Source organism: Adiantum capillus-veneris, chromosome 22 (assembly GCF_014529385.1).
Source record: "Adiantum capillus-veneris isolate H3 chromosome 22, ASM1452938v2, whole genome shotgun sequence".
Lineage (NCBI taxonomy): Eukaryota > Viridiplantae > Streptophyta > Polypodiopsida > Polypodiales > Pteridaceae > Adiantum > Adiantum capillus-veneris.
The window spans coordinates 87,442,956-87,462,864 of NC_140952.1; the positions used below are offsets into that span (position 1 = coordinate 87,442,956).

General features: G+C 45.6%; 1 protein-coding gene and 1 long non-coding RNA gene across 4 annotated transcripts in view; one reads left to right on the forward strand and one right to left on the reverse strand.

Moving 5' to 3' along the window:
• Nucleotides 1-6,320: 6,320 nt before the first annotated feature.
• Nucleotides 6,321-8,008, forward strand: LOC147429740 (uncharacterized). Its single transcript, XR_015185899.1, has 2 exons — nucleotides 6,321-7,569; nucleotides 7,878-8,008. It is a non-coding gene; the product is annotated as an uncharacterized LOC147429740 (long non-coding RNA).
• The window catches only part of LOC147429741 (nicotinamidase 1-like), a 97,108-nt gene continuing 84,868 nt past the window's right edge, over nucleotides 7,670-19,909 (reverse strand). For all 3 annotated transcript variants that reach the window (XM_086495979.1, XM_086495977.1, XM_086495978.1), the window contains exons 5-6: nucleotides 8,318-8,503; nucleotides 7,670-8,039 (exon numbers count right to left, since the gene is read on the reverse strand). In XM_086495979.1, the coding sequence (XP_086352105.1) occupies nucleotides 7,944-8,039; nucleotides 8,318-8,503 (282 nt within the window). In that variant the 3' untranslated portion in view covers nucleotides 7,670-7,943. The remainder of the gene's footprint in view (nucleotides 8,040-8,317; nucleotides 8,504-19,909) is intronic.

Here is a 19,909-nt window from a genome sequence, read left to right on the forward strand (position 1 = left end):
GAAAACTAAGCATGTGCATATACTTGAGTGCAGTGGTGTGTGAGGATAGAGAGCATGGAGTGGGTGAAGCACAGAGAGTGAGTTATCCTCTCTCGCTCCTTATTCTTTATTAAAATAAAGAATAAGTGAGTTAGTAACGATGGGTTAGTAATGGACGCCTGATCAGTTGGCCGAACCCCAATAGACAGGAGGGAGATGGGGATGGAGAGTTTGTAGGTCTTTTAGAGTTGTGAAACCAAGGCCAATCTCGTCAAATCTTTCAGAACCAGCATCATAGGTGCTTTCCATGCCCCAACAAGCAAAGGAGAAAGAGGAGAATGCTAGGAGGGAGGGAAATCTATAAAACAAAGATTCTTTGGTTGCAAAAAATAAGTTGCTAGCTAAATCGAAAACCTTGTATACAAAAGTTGAATTGTTCACGGACTCCTTACCCAATTTGCAAGAAGCAAAGTTAGAGGGGTGCATCAAGGCTCGTGAACAAGTAATCAAATTCTATGGCTTAGACCCAAATCCATTCCGCACCATAAGGCACATGCTGGAGAATAAGTAGGTAAAACCTAGTTAGTTTGGGATTGGAAAAAGCATTTTCATAATGTTTAAATCCACTTTTTATTGTTGATGCTACGAGCTAAGATCTATACTAGTTCAAAAGGCAGTTTCGCAAATGGCGAAAGATTTTCGAAAGTGCTTTGAATCGTCCAAGTCATTTTTTTAACACGAATCTTGGAAGATATCTTGGGGTAGGGGTTAAAGAGTGAAGACATCTCTCTCTCTCTCTCTCACTCAAATCCACTGACAAGTAGTGAAGAAGAATATCCTTTGCCCGAGTCAAGTATGGACAGAGAGTTGTGGTAGGGATGGCCCGGGCACTCTCTATCTCGAAGTCGCTATGGCTTGAGGTTCACGATGAAATTGATAACTAGGGGTTGTCACAAGAGTGCATAGCGGCGATGTAGGCAAAGACGACGGCAAAAAGGGGGTTCGGGGGAGGGGTAAATCGGCATGCAGAGGGAGGATGAATGGAATCCAAAAAGATTTCTTTCGGATTCCTGCTAATAGAATATCAAAATGGACCTAAGTAGTATGTCAACAATCTGGGACATCCAAAACTTCTACTTAACACAAAATGAAGCACTATCAAATGTTATGATTGTCAATGGAGTAGAGATAGACAACAATGCAAGGAATCATCCACCCTATTATGTATCCTTTCAAATATTTAAAAGGCTGCAAACTCAGCACTCCACAAAGTTGCTTATAGAGTGGGGAGTAGTGATGGTGTGATGAAGAGACAAAGGGGAGTACATTGTTGATATAGTATAGGATTGTTTGTAAGGTATTGCATATAGAGATGAAATGCTATTATTCTTACAAAAGAACGTTTCTCTATTCTAACAGCCTCTAATGACTAACTTTATGAATCACACTTTCATATCTAAATTATCCATAAATTGTCTTTCCATGTTAAAACTATTTTGTTAAATTTTGAGTTTTGGGTTTTATTGGAGAGTATCTCACTAATAGCCACTTTCTTGGTTATTCATTCCTTGGAACTTGCAAATTCCAACCACTTCTCTCTTAAAGCACAAGACACACCACCAACATACCTCGAATACCATTAATTGCCCTAGAGATGATCCACGCCGATAATATCAGCACACATACGTGCTTAAGCAGAAGATGGCCATCTACCTCCAAATTGTTCAACTGATTGAAGACCTTTGGTGTATCCAATTTGACTTACCTTATAGCTTGGCACCGCTTCAACATTCCCTTGCATGGTCACAATTTTGATGCTCATAACCTCCGGTAGAGGTATTTTTCTCCCTTTCAATGAACCAACATGATGTTCTCACGGTGTCTCATATTCTCAAGGTGTCTTTCTCCTTTGGGGAGAACATTTTTGTGTAATGAGAAAAAATCCTTCTTCCCCTTTGTGGAGACTCTAGGCACTCTTGAGAGAAGAGGCTCTTGCGGCTTGCGAGACCAAACCCTTCTACCAAATTGTGCCTCTTGACTAGGCGAGCTCTGTGTTAAAGTTTGGGCATCTTAGGTGAACACTCCCAATGTGATCCCAATATTTAGTTTGGCTCTAGGTATTTATTTTACTTATTTGTCAAACTATGGGTAGGTCAATTTGCTAAGGTGATTATGTAAGTACACCTTGTCCTCATTGCATAATCATCAATTCATTGCCAAGGTTGGTTGGTTCAGCTCTCTCTCTCTCTCTCTCTCTCTCTCTCTCTCTCTCTCTCATATTCTCTCGATTGCCCTACGCTTTCGCATCGTAGACTTTGACATGTTATCAGAGCTTTGTGCTCGGTGATCGCAAGGGGGGGAAACCACTGATGATAGCTCTTGGAGTCTGAGTTGCCTTCCAAAACGCTAGCGTTTTTCTTGACCACATCGATGGTAGAGTTGGAGCTGTGTCGGAGAGCATTTCAAAACGCTGTAAAAAGCAGACGTCAATGCAACAATGCCTAGGGGAAGAGTCAATATCTTCAAGAGCGCTTTGAAACGCTGCAATTGTAGAAGGGCTTCAAGCTGTAGCATCTTGAGACGTTGCCCACCAAGGAGGTCAATCCACTATTTTTTCTGTTGACAAGGTTTTAAAACACAGCTTACAAGGAGACTATTGGGAGCTATTGTGTCATGCTCTTTTACAACACCTATTGAAACACAGCTATGGGTAGTCTTGAATTCTTAGTGTTTTGAAAATCTTCGAGACGAGAGGTCCTAAGAACGATGTTTTGGGCAGCTAAGGAAATGGCAGTAAGTGTTCTCGTGAAGCTTCTATAGCAAAGTGGCCTCCATTGATGGTAGCCTTGAATGACCAACGCCAACTAAAGGTTATGAAAAGCGGATCTACCAACACCCAGCTAGTAGCCTATGCAAAACCAAGGTTCTGAAGGAAACCGCCAAATTTTTTGGCTCGATATTGTGAAGCCAAAAGCAAAAACATGAGTTCGCTACAGGACAGAGGCAAAGGCAAGCTTCACAAGGACGACAATACCGGTACTCAGTTAGTTGCCTCAGTACCCATGAGGTTTGACAACTATTGTTATAAATGTGACAAGATGCTTTGCTTGGCTTGAAAATGCAAAGACAAAGGCAAAATCAGGAACTCACATAAAGACAAAGGCAAAGGCAACCTAGACAGAGATAACGGTGATAAATAATTGACAAAGAAGATTGGCATGGCACACGTGGTGGCGGCCATGACGCCCCGCCACTAGCTTCAACTAGGGAGAGAGCTCCCTACAAAAAATTTGGACCCATGTGTTGGAGTTAAAGTTATCAATGTTTGAACCCGTGGGTCGAAGTTCAAGGCACATGCATATAGCAAGGTATCAATCACACGTATCTCAAACACTATGGAAGAGTGCACCAATCCATTGTTGTTGGTCAGATAATGGACGGGATGTGTTTCAAAGTTCATTGTCTGGAAAAGTTTGGATGTGATGTGCTCAGAGAACACGAATGGGGATTCTTGGACGTAGTGTGGTCTACAATTTAATTTTCTATGAAGCATTTGGTGCTCAAGATGGCATTCTTCTAAGGAAAAAGGTTGGAGGTTGCATAATCGAGGTGTATCCAATAGTCAGCCCCTTCTGGGGTGTCCATGGTAGCTTCTTCATCAACTTGGTCTCACGATTTATGACCACTATGAGTTGTAGAGAGGGTGTTAAAGTTTAGGCATCTCAAGTGAACTGCCCAATGTGATCCCAATATTTATTTTGGCTTTAGGTATTTATTTGACTTATTTGTCAAAGTCTGGGTAGGGCAATTTGCTAAGGTGACTAAATAAGTACACCTTGCCCCCATTGTATAATCATCAATTCATTGCCAATATTGGTTGCTTCAGGACTCTCTCTCTCTCTCTCTCTCTCTCTCTCTCTCTCTCTCTCTCTCTCTCTCTCTCTATTCTTCTTGTTGCTCTACAAGTCCGCATCCTCAACTTTGACATCTCTCCTATTCCCGAGAATCAAGAGAATTTCTTTGGATACACATTCACTTTCATGGTGTATCTTGAGTAAATGTACTTTTCTTCAAAAAGAAGAACTATATGCTCTATGTCACAGGATTTGAATCATATAGCAATTGACATCAGGAAACAAAAGTTGAGAGATTAATGCCATGTCGAAGGTACCTCCCTCGCAAAAAAAAGTAATATCATTTATTCCAAAAACACATGAATTTTTTTCATGTGCAACGCTTCTAGGATGTCTATCAATTTGCAAAGAATTTAGAACTTTCCAATCCCACAAATCAGTCATCATTTTTTAAGATATATTGAAAACCCACTCATAGGGGCTTGAAGTTGCCAAAAGAAGAATAGAAAGTGAGATGGAAGAAAATTACATAAGCATGCCAGTATGGCTTTTTGGTGCTCTTAGCTTTGTTCCTCTTCTTCCGCCCGCCTCATGGCATTTTGAGATTGTATTGACCCTAAAAAAGCATGCTTGAACCCCTAGAAAATTTCTTGGTGGCTTTTGAATGTTTTACGAAGCTTGTGGCATTCCAAAGCTTGCGACATTGCAATTTTTGCTAACTTCATATCTCAAGTAGGGTAAAGGGGCCAATAAAAGGCCGGGTCCCTTTATAGGGACCTGTGGCCCCCCAATGTTAAGTAGAGTTTCGACCCTTCATGAGAGCCCCGTGCTGAAGTGGTCACATCAGTTTGAAAAGTGATGAGGGCCATTGGATGTGAGTTCGATCCTTGCTGGCCGCTATGTCTCATTATACCCCCACTATTGGCCGCCTTTTCAAGGCCATTTTTGTTACACAGAAAATAATACGGGCCGTCTCGCGTCGCTTGTGCATTTTCGATCACGACAAATTTTTTGTCATAGCTGCGCCTTGCACTGGCCTTTTGATAGCGCCCCTCCAACAAAAGATCTGTGCAACAGCGAGCTCGCAATTTGCTCCAAAGCTTAGGTAGCCTTAACATGGCCCCTTTACCCTAGGTCTCCCAATCTCAAAAAAGTAAAAGTCCTTTCAATGCATGCATAAGTGAAGGGTGAGTTTAGGAAATGAAAAGACATATGAAAGTAGTAGTCAAAAGACTTTTCACGTCTTTATAGAGAGGTGGTCTTTATAGAGAGGTGGTCGAGTGCACATTGATACATTTGTGTTTTTCTATTGCTTTATTTTCTTTCAACGTTTTCTTCTCTTTAGAGTGTTCTTGCACTATGTAGGCAGTGATATTTTTTTTTGAAGCCATTAGGAATATATACGAGTATGTGTGTTCAAATTTTGATCTTTAAAAAGCGTGTCAAAATCCCTAGAAAATATTCTAGTGGCAGACTCTCATCACTATATCACACGGACATGTTCAAATGGGATCAATGGTGGAAGAGGAAAGCACGGGGTGCGCCAATCGTGGACCGTCAGATTCAGCAATCGTCCTGGATTTACTACTCTGCCTGAATTTACAAATTTGTCCGGAATTTACTAATCGGCCCAAATTTACAATATGACATACTCGAATCCCCTATATTTCAACGACTGCATGCGGACGTAGTGGTTAGTGCACATGGCTCGCAATGGGGAGGTCACAGGTTCAAGACATGGGGTGCAGACTGCCACGAATTTACTTTTCTCCTTGAATTTACCAAATGTTCCGAATTTACAAATGTGCATCTCACGGTGCGAATCACCTCAATCGTAGATCCCATTTGAAGCCGCCCGTGCGAGATAGTATGGAGGGTGGCAGATGGCATTTGTCATGAGGCTCCCTGAGTGGAAAAACGGCCCACTGTTTAGACGCATATTAACTGGAACTACATTTGTGTGTCAAAGGTTATATTTTGATGTCTAAAAAATCATTTAAGCGTGACCACGCTTTAATATTTGACAAAACTAAACATAACCTTAGGTGTCAAACGATATGCCAACAATGTGTCTACTTTTGGATTCTTCTCATTGCAAGACTCGTCCCTTGCATTTGGCAAGGTGTGCCTCTCTATCCAAAAAATTAACGTCTGAATCCCATTGTAATATTAAAGTGTGAAAAAAAAATCAATTAAGAAATCTCCTAACATAATACGACGGAATGGAGAGCCTTTTACACGTGTCGCAATCTGCAACTTGAAGGCTAAAATCCAAAACGAAAAAAAATCCCTTTACACGCGATAAAAAGGGAGAGAGGGAGAGAGAGAGAGAGGCCGCCTTCGGCCGTACTAGTCTACTAACATAATACGACGGAAGGGAGATCTCTTTACACGTATCGCAATCTGCAACCTGAAAGCTAAAATCCAAAACGAAAAAAAAACCCTTTGCACTCGATAAAGAGGGGGAGAGAGAGAGAGAGGCCGCCTTCGGCCTTACTAGTGTTTTATATGAATCTCCAAAAGAAGTATTAACGGACACGACAAAATCCTTAGTTTAAGTTTGCTGTAATAAGCTACGGAAGCTCCGTCCCAAAGCGACTGGGCTCTCTCTCTCACTCTCTCAGCTTCCATATGCTGCTGCATTTTCTCGAAGAAGAAGGTGCACTCAGCCAAATGAGAGGAGAGGTGCATAAGTAGAGTAGAACCTGCTATTTAGCGATCCTCAGAGAGAATGTGAGCTTGCAGCTGAGAGGTGAGTGTGCACGCACGCTTGCATGCATGCACACACCTTTGCTGCTCTTTTTTATTATTGGTGGCAGCGATCTATGCCCGTGTGAGCATGTGCAGGTGTGTGTGTGTGTGTGTGTGTGTGTGTATGTTCCCAAAACATAGCCTTCATCTCTTAAGGTGTGTTTTACTATGAAGCCCTGATGCAGTACAGAAGATATTTAGATTGATATGGTTTTCCCCACCGTCAAGGTTGGTGGTCGAGGGGCAGCTGATCGTTGCCATCCACTTACTGGCGATTCTACACCAGAATATCAACTGCAGTTGTTGAATGCACGACAATTCTGCAGCCGGGATGCCAAGACATGCAGCCAATGACCTCTCGTCAGCACACGGAATCATGTAAGCTTCTGACATAACAGCTGTCGTAATAATCGTGCCAGCCTTCGCTTTCATGACAGATCAGCTGGCAGGAGCAGGAGCAGGCGAGTACAGTTTTCGGTGACAGATCAGCTGGCACATGTTGCCCCCCCTCCCACCAAGCGTTCTGACGGAGGTGTTGGTACAATCCGCTTTTGCTTTGAGGTGCACGCAGCCGCTTCACAACAAGCGGAGGCAGTGTGCAAGGTTGATGGAATAGTCTAGAGCTGATTGGTTTGTGGAGCGTGTGCACAGGCTGGAACAGCCTTCTCCGTGCTTCACACTGCAAGAGGAGGTGGACGTGTTGGATTACCGAGGGGGGAACGCCCCGAGACATAAGCCTCCTCCAAGAGTTCTCTGACATAGAAGCACAGTCAGAAGCTCACCACTCAACCATAGGAGTCCCCTTTATGCAGACCTGGTCATCCATACTTGACTGCGACATTGGCCGATTGTGCCCAAGTCTATGGTATGCCACGCTGAACATCCCTATGGCCATCTAGGCCTCCTCACATCCTATTTGGACTTCACCCCTGAACTTTGCATCCACGGTGTGCTTCATGCACTTGTCCGTGCATGCTACAAGCAGGTACGATGCTGACAATGGTAGCTAAGAATATTAACATGTAGCATTCAGACTCAGACACAGGTCAGGATAGAGGATACATGATAGTTATACTGGACCCATACACAACAAATTCAAGCTCACATTTCACATAAACAATATAAACCATGAAAAAATTAGTTAGGTGCCTTCACACCCTTGAAATCTTTTATGGCCTCTTTTGCAATAAATCTTACAACATAATTGTACATTCTCAAGGTTTACTTATACCTAATTTTTCTTTTAGTTGAGCTCATGGTGATTTTCCACCCTTTATCTATCTTGGACTGCAGAACACCACTATACAAATGCCACCACTGGGAAGCATCCCTAGCCAAAAGCTAATGGTTGTTTGCTGTTCAAAGGTGAGAATTGGCTTCAGGAAAAGTTATGCTATCAGCAACAACAGCTCCTCTTGACTTTGCCATATATAAACCAAGATAGTGGGCTGCATCCTGGAAAAAATAAGGAAAAAACATTTGAGATGTGCATAATCAAGTAGTTGAGAAAACCATGAGCAATTGTGCTTATGCCTGTTCAAGATATGGGCACGTGCAGTGTGCTGTGCACATGTGCTAGTTTTAGATTTATGTTCGAGCCTGCTGGTTTTTGACAAATGTACATGTTTTCTCAGCTTCTGTTGGTAGTATAATACGTCCAAAGATTTTATGTGAGGTAAGCACGTGTATGTGCATAAATGCAAAGATTGAACAAGGGATAAAGAGAAATTTGCCTGTGGATGAGCTAAAGCCCCATCAATCCCTTTCGCAACCTCCACAGGTAGATCATAAGTTGCACATGCTTTGCTGTACACAACAACCTCCTCTAGAGGAGACAAAATGCCATGATTTCTTGCTGAAAGCACAGTGACCACAAAGTCTAGCACACAAACATCTGTGCATATGCCAACGACGACCATCTGTCAAAGATCAAAACATACAATTGGTGTAAGTGATTGTTCATGACAACACGTTAAACATTTCATACTATTAGATAACCATGACAAAATTTTCATGATATGAACATGTAGCCGTACTTTGAACAAACAAGTAGTGTCATGTGTGCTTGTACTACTATGTGGACACGCGCTTTGCCGGTAAAAAAGAACCCACAAGTTGTCTTCCGCTCTGCTACTGAACCCCACCCATCCCCGTTGTTTATAACACCATTGTGCATGCCTGCACAGCACGTGCTGGCTGTAAAAACGGTTCAAGGCACCACCATCAAGGAGCCCCAGTAAAGCTTATCCTTGAGACGCAAGCAACACTGCATCCCATCAAATGGCCACAGGGCTCTTGAACTACCTCCAACTGTAAACATGTGCACAGGCTGGAACAGCCTTCTTCGTGCTTCACACAGCAAGAGGAGGTGGACGACAGAAGCTCACCACCCAACCATCAATGAGATTCTTCAGCCAGCTCCTCCAGGGCAGCGGAGCAGCATAGATGTGCCTTTCTTCACACATGGGCAAGATTGTCAGTTCTTTTCAGGCGGGATCATGCCCACATCACATGGCATTATGCACCTCCCAGTGATTCATTTTACTCTCATCGTACAGACCACCTTGATGTTTACATAGCCTACGCATTGTTACCTCGCTTTTGTACTTCCTCTGGGTGATAGGCCATTGAGCATCTCCAGAGGTCTCTTATGTACACAAAATACAGCCCCTTTTCTAGCCAAAAAAGAAAGGGGGGAGAGAGAGAGAGAGAGAGAGAGAGAGAGAGAGAGAGAGAGAGAAATTAAATGAAATGAAATGTTATATTAACGTCTTCAAAAGGCCAAAGTGACCTATGAGACCAGCAAGTTACAATGTGGTGGATCTGATACAAAGTCAGAGTAACAAAAATGACAAATGACAAAATAAATACTATGGAATCCTAAACTGCTAGGTGTGAACTAAGCAACTAGTTGGGATAGCTAAATCACAAGAGATCCAGCATCGGTCGCTGGCGTACCTCATCAATCTCCTCCATGAACAATAGTTTGACCAAGCGTCGTGCATGTCGGGCCAAAGTGATCCGAATCCTCTGATGCAGCCTCCGTCGATGCTGTGTGGTCCTCTGCAGTCGTGGGCGTCTGGATCTCCCAAGCTCGGTCGCTCGGTTGATCAGTGTGCCTCTGGTGTGAGGCGACGAGCTCTCCTGTGGTAGTAGCTCCTCTGGATGTCCAGTGTCTGCTCTAAAGAAGTCTGTGATCCGTCTCCAAGACCGGCTAGCCTCTCCCCTCATCAGGCTCTCTCTGTGTCTGCGCAGCTCGAGCAAAAACAGACCCAAGCATCTCTGATCCTCGTACCGCATGACTCTGGAGAGTGGTCCAAAGACCTCTCTGAACAAGCAGTGGAAGCGGCCTCGTATCTAGTAGTAGACGGGGCACTGGAATGTGTAGTGCAACTCTGTCTCAGGCTCCATGTCACATAGGAGGCATGTCCTGGCCTTTGCTGGTACTCCGTTGTATCTCCCAGTCTCGATCCCAGTTGGTGTGACGATATGCGTATCTGGCCAATAGCACATCGTATCCCATAAGACAAGTGGGTGTCCATGTATCTGGGCCTCGTCACAAAACCGTCCTTTGTAATCTGAAGAAGATGCTCTCTGTAGAAAGCCATCTTCGTGCCCAACTCCTGTGCTGGCTGTATCCATGTCCTCTTGGTGTCCAGCTGAGTCGGGTCTTGGTGGATGAGCCTGGTGATCTCGGATTGTGTAAGGTCAAAGAGGGAGCATGCAATGAGTATTGGAAGGGGGGCAATCTATCTATGCTGAAGCCATGCGCCTGAAATCATGATGTCATCTCCCCATACCAGCATGTTGTATCTTCCTGCATGGCTAACTGTCAAGAGGACTCAAGTGCAAGGTGGACATATCTGTCTCTGGGAAGTTCCCACATGCGGTGTATGAAGGAGACACATCTGGTGAGCGCCTCAACCACTAGTGGGGGGGCAGCTAGCTTTGCTCGGATAATGGCACACGGTACTGAAGCCTTGGCTCTAATGAGCTACGAGATCATAGAGACTAGTGGCTTCTCCATGTCCCCCCATCCATCAGTGCGACCAGTCCTCCCGTGATGATCCAATGAAGGTCTCCAAATCTCAGCTCCATAGAGCAATGCAAAAGCCACCAAAGTGTCAAAGAGCTAGAGCTTCGTCCGAGGCTCGTGAAACTGAACCTGTGAACACATCCTCTCTAATCTACCCAATGTTGCATGGGCTCTGGTCAATCTAGTCTCTGCTACTGTCCTCAACGAAAATGCTAGTCCACTAAAAACCACTCCAAGGTAAGTGTAAGCATCTATATACTCCACTATCTCCTGGCCGTATGTGAATGCGAGCGCTGACCCCTTGATCCACTGTGGGGTGGTATTAAATACCATGACCTTGGTTTTACCAAGGTTGACAGACAAACCACTTTCATGGGCAAACCTATGCGAAGCATTCAGGTGACATTGCATCCCCTCCGGAGAGTCGGGGATCAACACAATATCATCAGCATATAACAATAGTGGAATCCATGTCCCTGCCAGCTGTGCACCTCTATCACCAGCTCTCTCAATGTAGTCAGAAACCTCATCCACATACATACCAAATAGAGTAGGAGAGGGCGGGCAACCTTGCTTCACCCCAATAGTGGAGTGAACCGGTGTAGATAGACCCTCTAAGGTGCGTACATGCCCCACTACTGACTGACCTGTATAATGCCATGATCCCCCAAATGAGCTCTGTGGGTACTCCCATCTCCTGTAATTTGCGCATCAATCTAGCTCTGGGTATTGTGTCAAATGCTTTGCAGAAGTCCACAAAGCTACAATAGATCCGTCTCCCAAGTGATCTGCCCTCCTCAATGATGGCTCTGAGCGTCAAGATATGGTCAAGAGTAGAAAAACCTCTCCCGAACCCTGCCTGCCCGGTTGCGCGTATCCCCTCCCTCTCTGCCCATCTACTCAGTTGCTGCTCAAGAATGGATGCGTACAACCGTGCCAATGTGTGTCCAATCATGATAGTGCAATAATTCCGAGGCTCCATAGGGTCTCCTGACTTGAAGATAGGTACAATAGTAGATAGGCTCCAAGTATAAGGCAAGCCCTCACACATGGCACGGTTAAACATAACTGCTAGAAGCTCTGCTAGTAGATCTCTGGCATGCATGCAGTGCTCAGCCACCAAGCCATCATGATGATATGCTCTCCCAGTCCTCATCTTGTCAATGGCCTTCCTCACCATCTCAACGGTGAAAAAAGCACATGTGTGGGGGCATGGATCGGGGGGGTCGGGAAGGGGCGGTTGTCCAGGAACTGTGAACAGAGATGACGCGTACTGGCCCCACGCCTTTGTAGAGGTAATGGCGGAGGAAAGGGGGGCGGGGGGGGGGGGGGAGTGCTCATGAAAGCGCTGCCATGCCTCACGTGAGTCTTGACTCAAGAATAGCTGGTATAGACCCTGCTCTAGGCAAGCCAAAAATGCCCTCTTCTTCCGCCACACTAGGCGTCGGAAGTCAATCTGTGACTGTCTCTGAGTGATGTCCCCCAAAAGCACCTCCCTCTGAAGTCTAGCTCTAGTCTCGTGGCATTCCTCATCATACTAGCTGTTCTGGGGCATGCTCCCAGAACGGCATCTCTGCTCAGGCTGGGTATGTGGGTATGCCTCTGCTGCTACATCATGTAATGTCTGTGTCAGTATAGTAGTAAGCTCCTCTAGAGGTCGCCCTGGCTCCTCTGTACACAGGCTTCTGTAGATCCCATCTATGTATACAGAGTCCCTCTCCTGCGTGAAGGTGTAACGAGTAGGGGCTGCTGCCTGTGGCCTGTGTGCTACACTAAACTAGAAAGAGATGGTCAACGACACAAGAGCATGATCCACTACCACACCAACCGGTCTGGGTCCAACCGTGAGGTCCTGGATACTAGAGATGAGACTCGGCTGTGCCATGAGATAATCCAGTGTGCTGGTTCCATGTATGTGTGGAAAGCATGTAAAACACCCCATAGCGGGAAATCTCTATAGGCCATTCAAGATGACCAATCCATGTGCAAGATGACCAATCCATGTGCAGTCCCTATGTCTATCTAGTGTCGTCCATACTCAGTATGTTCCCCATCTTGTGATAGTCTGGATAGTCCCATCTCTGCAACATCCAGCTCTCTTAGCATCTCCTCTAAGGTATCATAAAAAATTGTCTGATGATGGGCAGTCCTAGCATTGAAGTCCCCTAGAATGATGATGTCCCCATCTCTAGAGAACTCCCATATGTCATCATCCAAAATAGAAAAGGGGGACTATCCGCTGGGTGGTGCATACACTGACGTACTCGGGGGAAAGTAGGAAATAGCAATGTAAAGATATCTGCATGTCTCTGCTCTCAATCTCACCCACATGTACCTAGCTTGCTCATCCCTGCGAGCTATATGTATCAATGGCTGCAACTCCTCCTTGAATAACACTGCTACTCCTCCTGAGCCCCGCCCTCTACGCTCTGATCGTGTCTCCTGTTTACAGCCTGTCTCCCATCTGTATCCACTCATGTGAGGCATAGACTGCCCAGGGGCCTGATGTGTCTCAGAGTAGAAGACGATGTCCCTTCCCGTATAAGTATTCTCAAAAGCACCCACATCAAGGCGCATATATTCATTACAATTCCAGGTCGCAACTTTGAGTGTGGTCCCATAGGCCTCACACCATTATGTGGAGCGTCGCTCTAATATTACCACTCTCCCATCTCGGTAAAAGGCAATCTTACCTTTTTCCCTTTCCGCTCTAATCTCTGGCATTACCTCCTGCATATGAGCAATCTGAGAGGGTAAGGTCATCTCCGAGAAAGATGCCCGTTTTCTTTAGAGTTAGTCTCTTCTTCAAAAAGTCCTTTTTCGCTTCCATGGAGAAAAAACGAAGGATGAGTGCCCTTTCTTTCGAGATTTCGCCCTTGCTCCCATTTTTCTTGTTGCCCACTCTCCAAGCTCTTGAGTGCATCGGGTCATGAACCCCCATCAAAGCCATGAGTTCTTTTACCTCTTCGTCCACATTATCTTTGTCTTTAAGGCCGCAAATTCTCACATATAGAGAGCGCACACGCCTTCTTCGCTCCCCTTCTAGTGTCAGGTTAATAATGGTGGGTGTGGACGTTGTTTCCTTGCTTTTTCCTTTCTTGGCAACCTCAATCCATTTCTCGGCATCATCTGCCTTCCGTTGAGTCTTTGTAATAACGTCCACCCAAGAGGTCGTCATTTCTTTGTGCTGCTCTTCCCCCTCCTTGATGGCTTGCACTTGCTCTTTGATCGTGTTGAGCTCTTCTATTACTGAAGGTTGCTATTCTCCTTCTTCAAGTGTATTTCGTGCCTCAACGAGCTCCCTCTTGAGTGACGCAATCTCTTCATCTTGGGCCGTCACACGATCCCCCAGTGTAGTTATCTTGGTTTCTTGGGCCAACACACGTTCTTCGAGCATTTTTATTGTGCCCAATAGGTTGCAGTTAATCTTGTTAATGGTTTCGGTCATTTCTTCCTTGCACTTTTGAACTGCATCCTCTAAGTGGTCGGGCTTATCATTTTGTTTACTCATGCTTGATCGCCGCCAAAAAACGAGAGGAAATTTGCACTGGTAGTAGGAGACCACACTACACGCACCACATTATGCATACATGTTCTCCCACATTAAGCATACATGGCATACATTTGCATTTCCTACAATTTCTGCAAATCAGAACAAAGTCCTGCTTTCTGCAACTGCAAACTCTGCAATTTCTGCAAGTTCTGCGATTTCCGAATTTTCTGTATATTTTTGAATTTTGCGCTCTCTATTTTCTGCAAATTCTGTTTTCCTGCAGGGCTGAAAAAACTGTTTTGAAACTCTGTTTTCTGAGAGCATTGCACCTTGGGGGGGGAGGGGAGGAGGGGGGGGATTGGCTTGAGGGGGTGGCGCACTGCTTGCAGGTTACGCGAGGGGGAGGGGCTGCAGGCTACGCTGCCAAGGGGCGGGCTGCAGGTTGAGAGAGAGAGAGAGAGAGAGAGAGAGAGAGAGAGAGAGAGAGAGAGGATGTGCCTGCTTGTCGGAACTCATTCTTACATCCAAAATGGTTATGTTCAGGTCAGATGCATCTTGGACAATCTATTCACCCTTTTGAGGCTATTGAGTGGGGATGACAGTCAGCCCAGCCAATTTTCATCATCTTTCTTAAATTGGGAAGGCATACAATCATGTTGATTGGGGTGTTTTAGTAGGTACTATACAGAAGATGGGTTTCCCAGAGCAATAGATATCTGGTGTGGCATTGCTTTACAAATCAGCTTCTAGTGACTATAGATGGGTTAATAGGCCGCTGTTTTGGCCTATCCCGCTGAGTGTGCTAATGAGCTTGCTAGCAACAGTTTCTTTTTCTTGTCTACTAGCACAAATCATTTGGTGCTGGTGAGCGTTGACGAGGGGGCCACTGGACTTGTCAAATGGTTTCACTTGGCTAGCTCATAATCAAATATGTCGTCACTTGGCATTTCATGTGGGCTTTGATGTTTCAGCACAGTAAAGTTTGAGCCAGTTTTGAAGTCCACTTCAAGGGAGCTCTGCCATTGGTCTTGCATGCACTTACCACTCGGGAGAGCTATGGTTGTGTACCAGGTATACCACCTCTTGTTGGATGTTGCATCCAAGGGTTATCTCAGCTGCAATGCCTAGTGTGCAACTTTCTATCGGCTCGTTCTGATGGCACTAGAGACACCCGTCCTCGAGTTGCATGGTGTACTATCATTATCAAGGCTCATCTTATAGACCTTTGAGGTCTCGTAACATTGTTCCTCGTAAGCTAAAACTTCTCTTCTATGCTGAGGGAGAATGCAATGGGGGTGTTATTGATCCTAGAGCGGTTTGATCCATCAACAGCCCCAGTGTGTGGAAGAGATAGAGAAACAGCCCACAATTTGAAACGCATGTCAGTGATCAGGATGGTCAGTAGTTGGGAGAGAGCTCAGAGGACTCGTAGAGACTGGCCAGGAGGGATCTAGGTCCGGCCGAATCTCTGCTACATTGTCACAGACTACCTCAATTAGCATGGGCTAGCTCTGGTCTAAAACTATAATGTGGGGCTGTGGATGATAGTCATAACATCATAATCTGTGACCCCGTGTACATCATGAGGCTGTGAGTCTACGAGTCAAAAACTTCTGCTGCATACATCATAGCAGGTGTGACTAAATGTCAAATACCCACCCTTTGTGCAAGGCTCTTAAAAGTTGGTGCTTTAGCATCACCAGAGCTACATACCCGACATGCAGAGCAAGTAAAGGTGACGCTCAGCGGCTCAGGTAGATGTCAAGGTGCTTCTAGGCCATCCTGCTCTGCATGTGTACTAAGCTCTACCTCAAGTACTGCGCATAGAGCTTGGCCAATGAATGGTCAATCATGATGTGGTTTTGGGGGGGTTTTGGGGGGTCAAAAGTGCCCCGGACTTGTGGATAGGAACAACGGTGTACATAGTCCACTCTTCCAGTTGGCCCTCTGCGGCCATTGAGCATCTCCAGAGGTCTCTTCTGTACACAGAATACAGCCCCTTTTCTAGCCAAGAAAGAAAAGGGGGGGGGCGGGGGAGAGAGAGATGAAATGAAATGAAATGTTATATTAACGTCTTTAAAAGGCCAAAGTGACCTATGAGACCAGAAAGTTACAATGTGGTGGATCTAATACAAAGTCAGAGTAACAAGATGACAAAATGACAAAATAAAATACTATGGAATCCTGAACTGCTAGGTGTGAACTAAGCAGCTAAACAGCTGGCTGGGATAGCTAGATCACAAGAGATCCAACATCGGTCGTTGGCGGGTCTCATCAATCTCCTCCATGGTCAGTAGTCTAACCGGGCGTCATGCATGTCGAGCCAAAGTGATCCGAATCCTTTGATGCAGCCTCCGTCGATGCTATGTAGTCCTCCGCAGTCGTGGGCGTCTGGATCTCCCCAGCTCAGTCGCTCGATTGATCAGTGTGCCTCTGGTGTGAGGCGACGAGCTCTGCTGTGGTAGTAACTCCTCCGCGTGTTCCAGTGGCAGCTCTAACGAAGTCTGTGATCTGTCTCTGAGCCTGGCTAGCCTCTCCTCTCATCACGCTCTCTCTATGTCTGCACAGCTCGAGCAAAACAAACCCAGGCATCTCTGATCCTCGTACCGCATGACTCTAGAGAATGGTCTAAAGCCCTCTCTGAACAAGCAATGGAAGCAGCCTCGTATCTCGTAGTAGACGGGGCAGTGGCATGTGTAGTGCAACTCTGTCTCAGGCTCGATGTCACACAGGGGGATGTCCTGGCCTCTGCTGGTACTCCGCTGTATCTCCCACTCTCGATCCGCAGCTGGTGTGGATGTGCGTATCTGGCCAATAGCACATCGTATCCCATGAGACAAGTGGGTGTCCATGTATCTGGGCCTATCTACTCAGTTGCTGCTCAAGAATAGATGCGTACAACCGTGCCAATGTGTGTCCAATCATGATAGTGCGATAAATCTCAAGCTCCATAGGGTCTCCCGACTTGAAGATAGGTACAATAGTAGATAGGCTCCAAGTGTCAGGCAAGCCCTCACACATGGCACGGTTAAACATAACTGCTAGAAGCTCTGCTAGTAAATCTCTGGCATGCATGGAATGCTCAGCCACTAAGCCATCATGATCATATGCTCTCCCAGTCCTCATCCTGTCAATGGCTTTCCTCACCATCTCAACGATGAAAAAAGCACATGTGTGTGGGCATGGATCGGGGGGGTCGAGAAGGGGGGGCTGTTCAAGAACTGTGTACAGAGATGATGCATACTGGCCCCAGGCCTCTGTAGAAGTGATGGCAGGGGGGGGGTGCTCATGAAAGAGCCGCCATGCCTCACGTGAGTCCTGACTCAAGAATAGCTGGTATAGATCCTGCTCTAAGCGAGCCAAAAATGCCCTCTTCTTCCGCCGCACTAGGCGTCGGAAGTCAATCTGTGACTGTCTGTGAGTGATGTCCCCCAAAAGCACCTCCCTCTGAAGTCTAGCTCTAGTGTCCCGGCATTCCTCATCATACCAACTATTTTGGGGCATGCTCCCCGAACGGCGTCTCTACTCAGGCTGGGTATGTGGGTATGCCTCTGCTGCTGCATCATGTAGTGTCTAAGTCAGTATAGTAGTAAGCTCCTCCAGAGGTCGCCCTGGCTCCTCTGTGCACAGGCGTCTATAGATCCCATCTATGTATACAAAGTCCGTCTCCCGCGTGAAGGTGTAGAGAGTAGGGGCTGCTGCCCATAGCCTGTGTGCTACACTAAACTGAAAAGAGATGGTCAACGACACAAGAGCATGATCCACTGCCACACCAACAGGTCTGGGTCCAACCGTGAGATCCTGGATATTAGAGATGAGGCTCGGCTGTGCCATGACATAATCCACTGTGCTAGTCCATGTCTATGTGGAAAGCATGTAAAACCCCCCGCAGCGGGAAATCTCTGTAGGCCATTCAAGATGGCCAATCCATGATGAACTCCCATGTCTATCAAGTGTTGTCCATACTCAATGTGTTCTCCATCCTGTGATAGTCTAGATAGGCCCGTCTCTGCAACATCCAACTCTCTCAGCATCTCCTCTGAAGTATCATAAAATACTGTCTGATGATGTGCAGTCCTAGCATTGAAATCCAAAGTTATGATGGGAGAGAGAGATGAGAGAGGGAGTTCCCGAACTGGAACGTGAATGTCTGAGAGAGAGATTCAAAGAGAGTGGAAGAGAAAGGGAGTTCCGAATGATGGAGAAGACAAACAAATTGAATTGAAAAAATTGAAGTAAATGTTTGGCTCTTTTGAAAGTGTGCAAGGCCTCAAGGACTCATAAAATGCATCTTTCTGACAAGCTAGGCTCAAGTACTCTCAAGATCTCTTCTCAAAAAGGCTCAAGGCTTCAAGTTCAAGTCTATCAAATCTCTCCCTATCTCACTCTCTACTCTCTCTATCTAGTCAAGCAAGTTGAATCTTCAAAACGATAGAGTATTAGAGTCCAAAGCACTCTATACTCTTGAGTAACACAAGGAGCTAAAAATACTATGATACTCCTGAAGTTCGTAAAGCTAGTTCGATGTTGCAACTATGATTGAAATTCCCTAGAATGATGATGATGAGAGAGAGAGAGAGAGAGAGAGAGAGAGAGAGAGAGAGAGAGAGAGCGAGAGAAGAAGAAGAGAATTTAAACATCATAGGAAACTATCCCAAGAGACCTTAAAGATCTATCGACAAGGAGAGTTGAATCAAGACCTGTTATGAGAGAGAGAGAGAGAGAGAGAGAGAGAGAGGATGTGCCTTCTTGTCGGAACTCATTCCTACATCAAAAGGCTATGTTCATGTCAGATGCATCTTGGACAATCTATTCACCATCATCTTTCTTGATTTAGGAAGACATACAATCATGTTGATTGGGGTTTTTTAATGGATACTATACAGCAGATGGGTTTCCCAGAGCAATGGATATCTGGTGTGGCATTGCTTTACAGATCAGCTTCTAGTGACTATTGATGGGTTAATAGGCCATTGTTTTGGCCTATCCCGCTGAGTGTGCTAACAAGCTTGCTAGCAAAAGTTTCTTGTTCTTGTCTACCAGTGCGGCTATGGTCGACTGGCACAAGTCATTTGGTGCTGGTGGGCGTTGACGAGGGGTGCCACTGGGACTTGTCAAATAGTTTCACTTGGCTAGCTCATAATAAAAAATGTTGTCACTTGGCATTTCATGTGGTCTCACTCTACATGCCTGTGCAATCAGCTGAACACCATGTTGTAGGCAGCATATGGCCTGCTCCACATCTCTGTAAAGAAGAAAGTAGATGAGGTGAGAATGGCTATGGGGGCTCTGGTATCACTAGCAGCCGAGGTGCAAGGTATAGTCCCTCTCCATAGCCGTGCCATCTCTGATGGGAATGAGTGGAAGAGCTCTCTGAGCTGGCGCCATGCCATGGCAACATGTCTAACCATGCATAGGTGACCATAAAAGTCTCAACTATTGAGACTCCTTGAATCGCCATTTTTTCATTGCAGGTGAGAATCCTCATCTGGTTGCAGTTCTGGGTGTTTGAGATCTCTTCCAATGCATGATGTGCAAGGAGACAATTGTACACCTCTCTGCACCCATCATTCTACCAATCTGTTCTGGGGTATAGTCCCACACGGTGCATTTCCACTTGTTCTGGGGTGGGGAAAGCTAATGACAGTAGTTGAAGTATACAGTATGGAGGATAGCTGATTAGTGAGTGTCCCAAACGGTGTCAAAGGGTTCAATTGATAGATGCCCTCATATACTTGGTGGGTATAGGCGTCGGCAAGATCATGGGAAGATCATATATGAAGTATATAGCAGTAT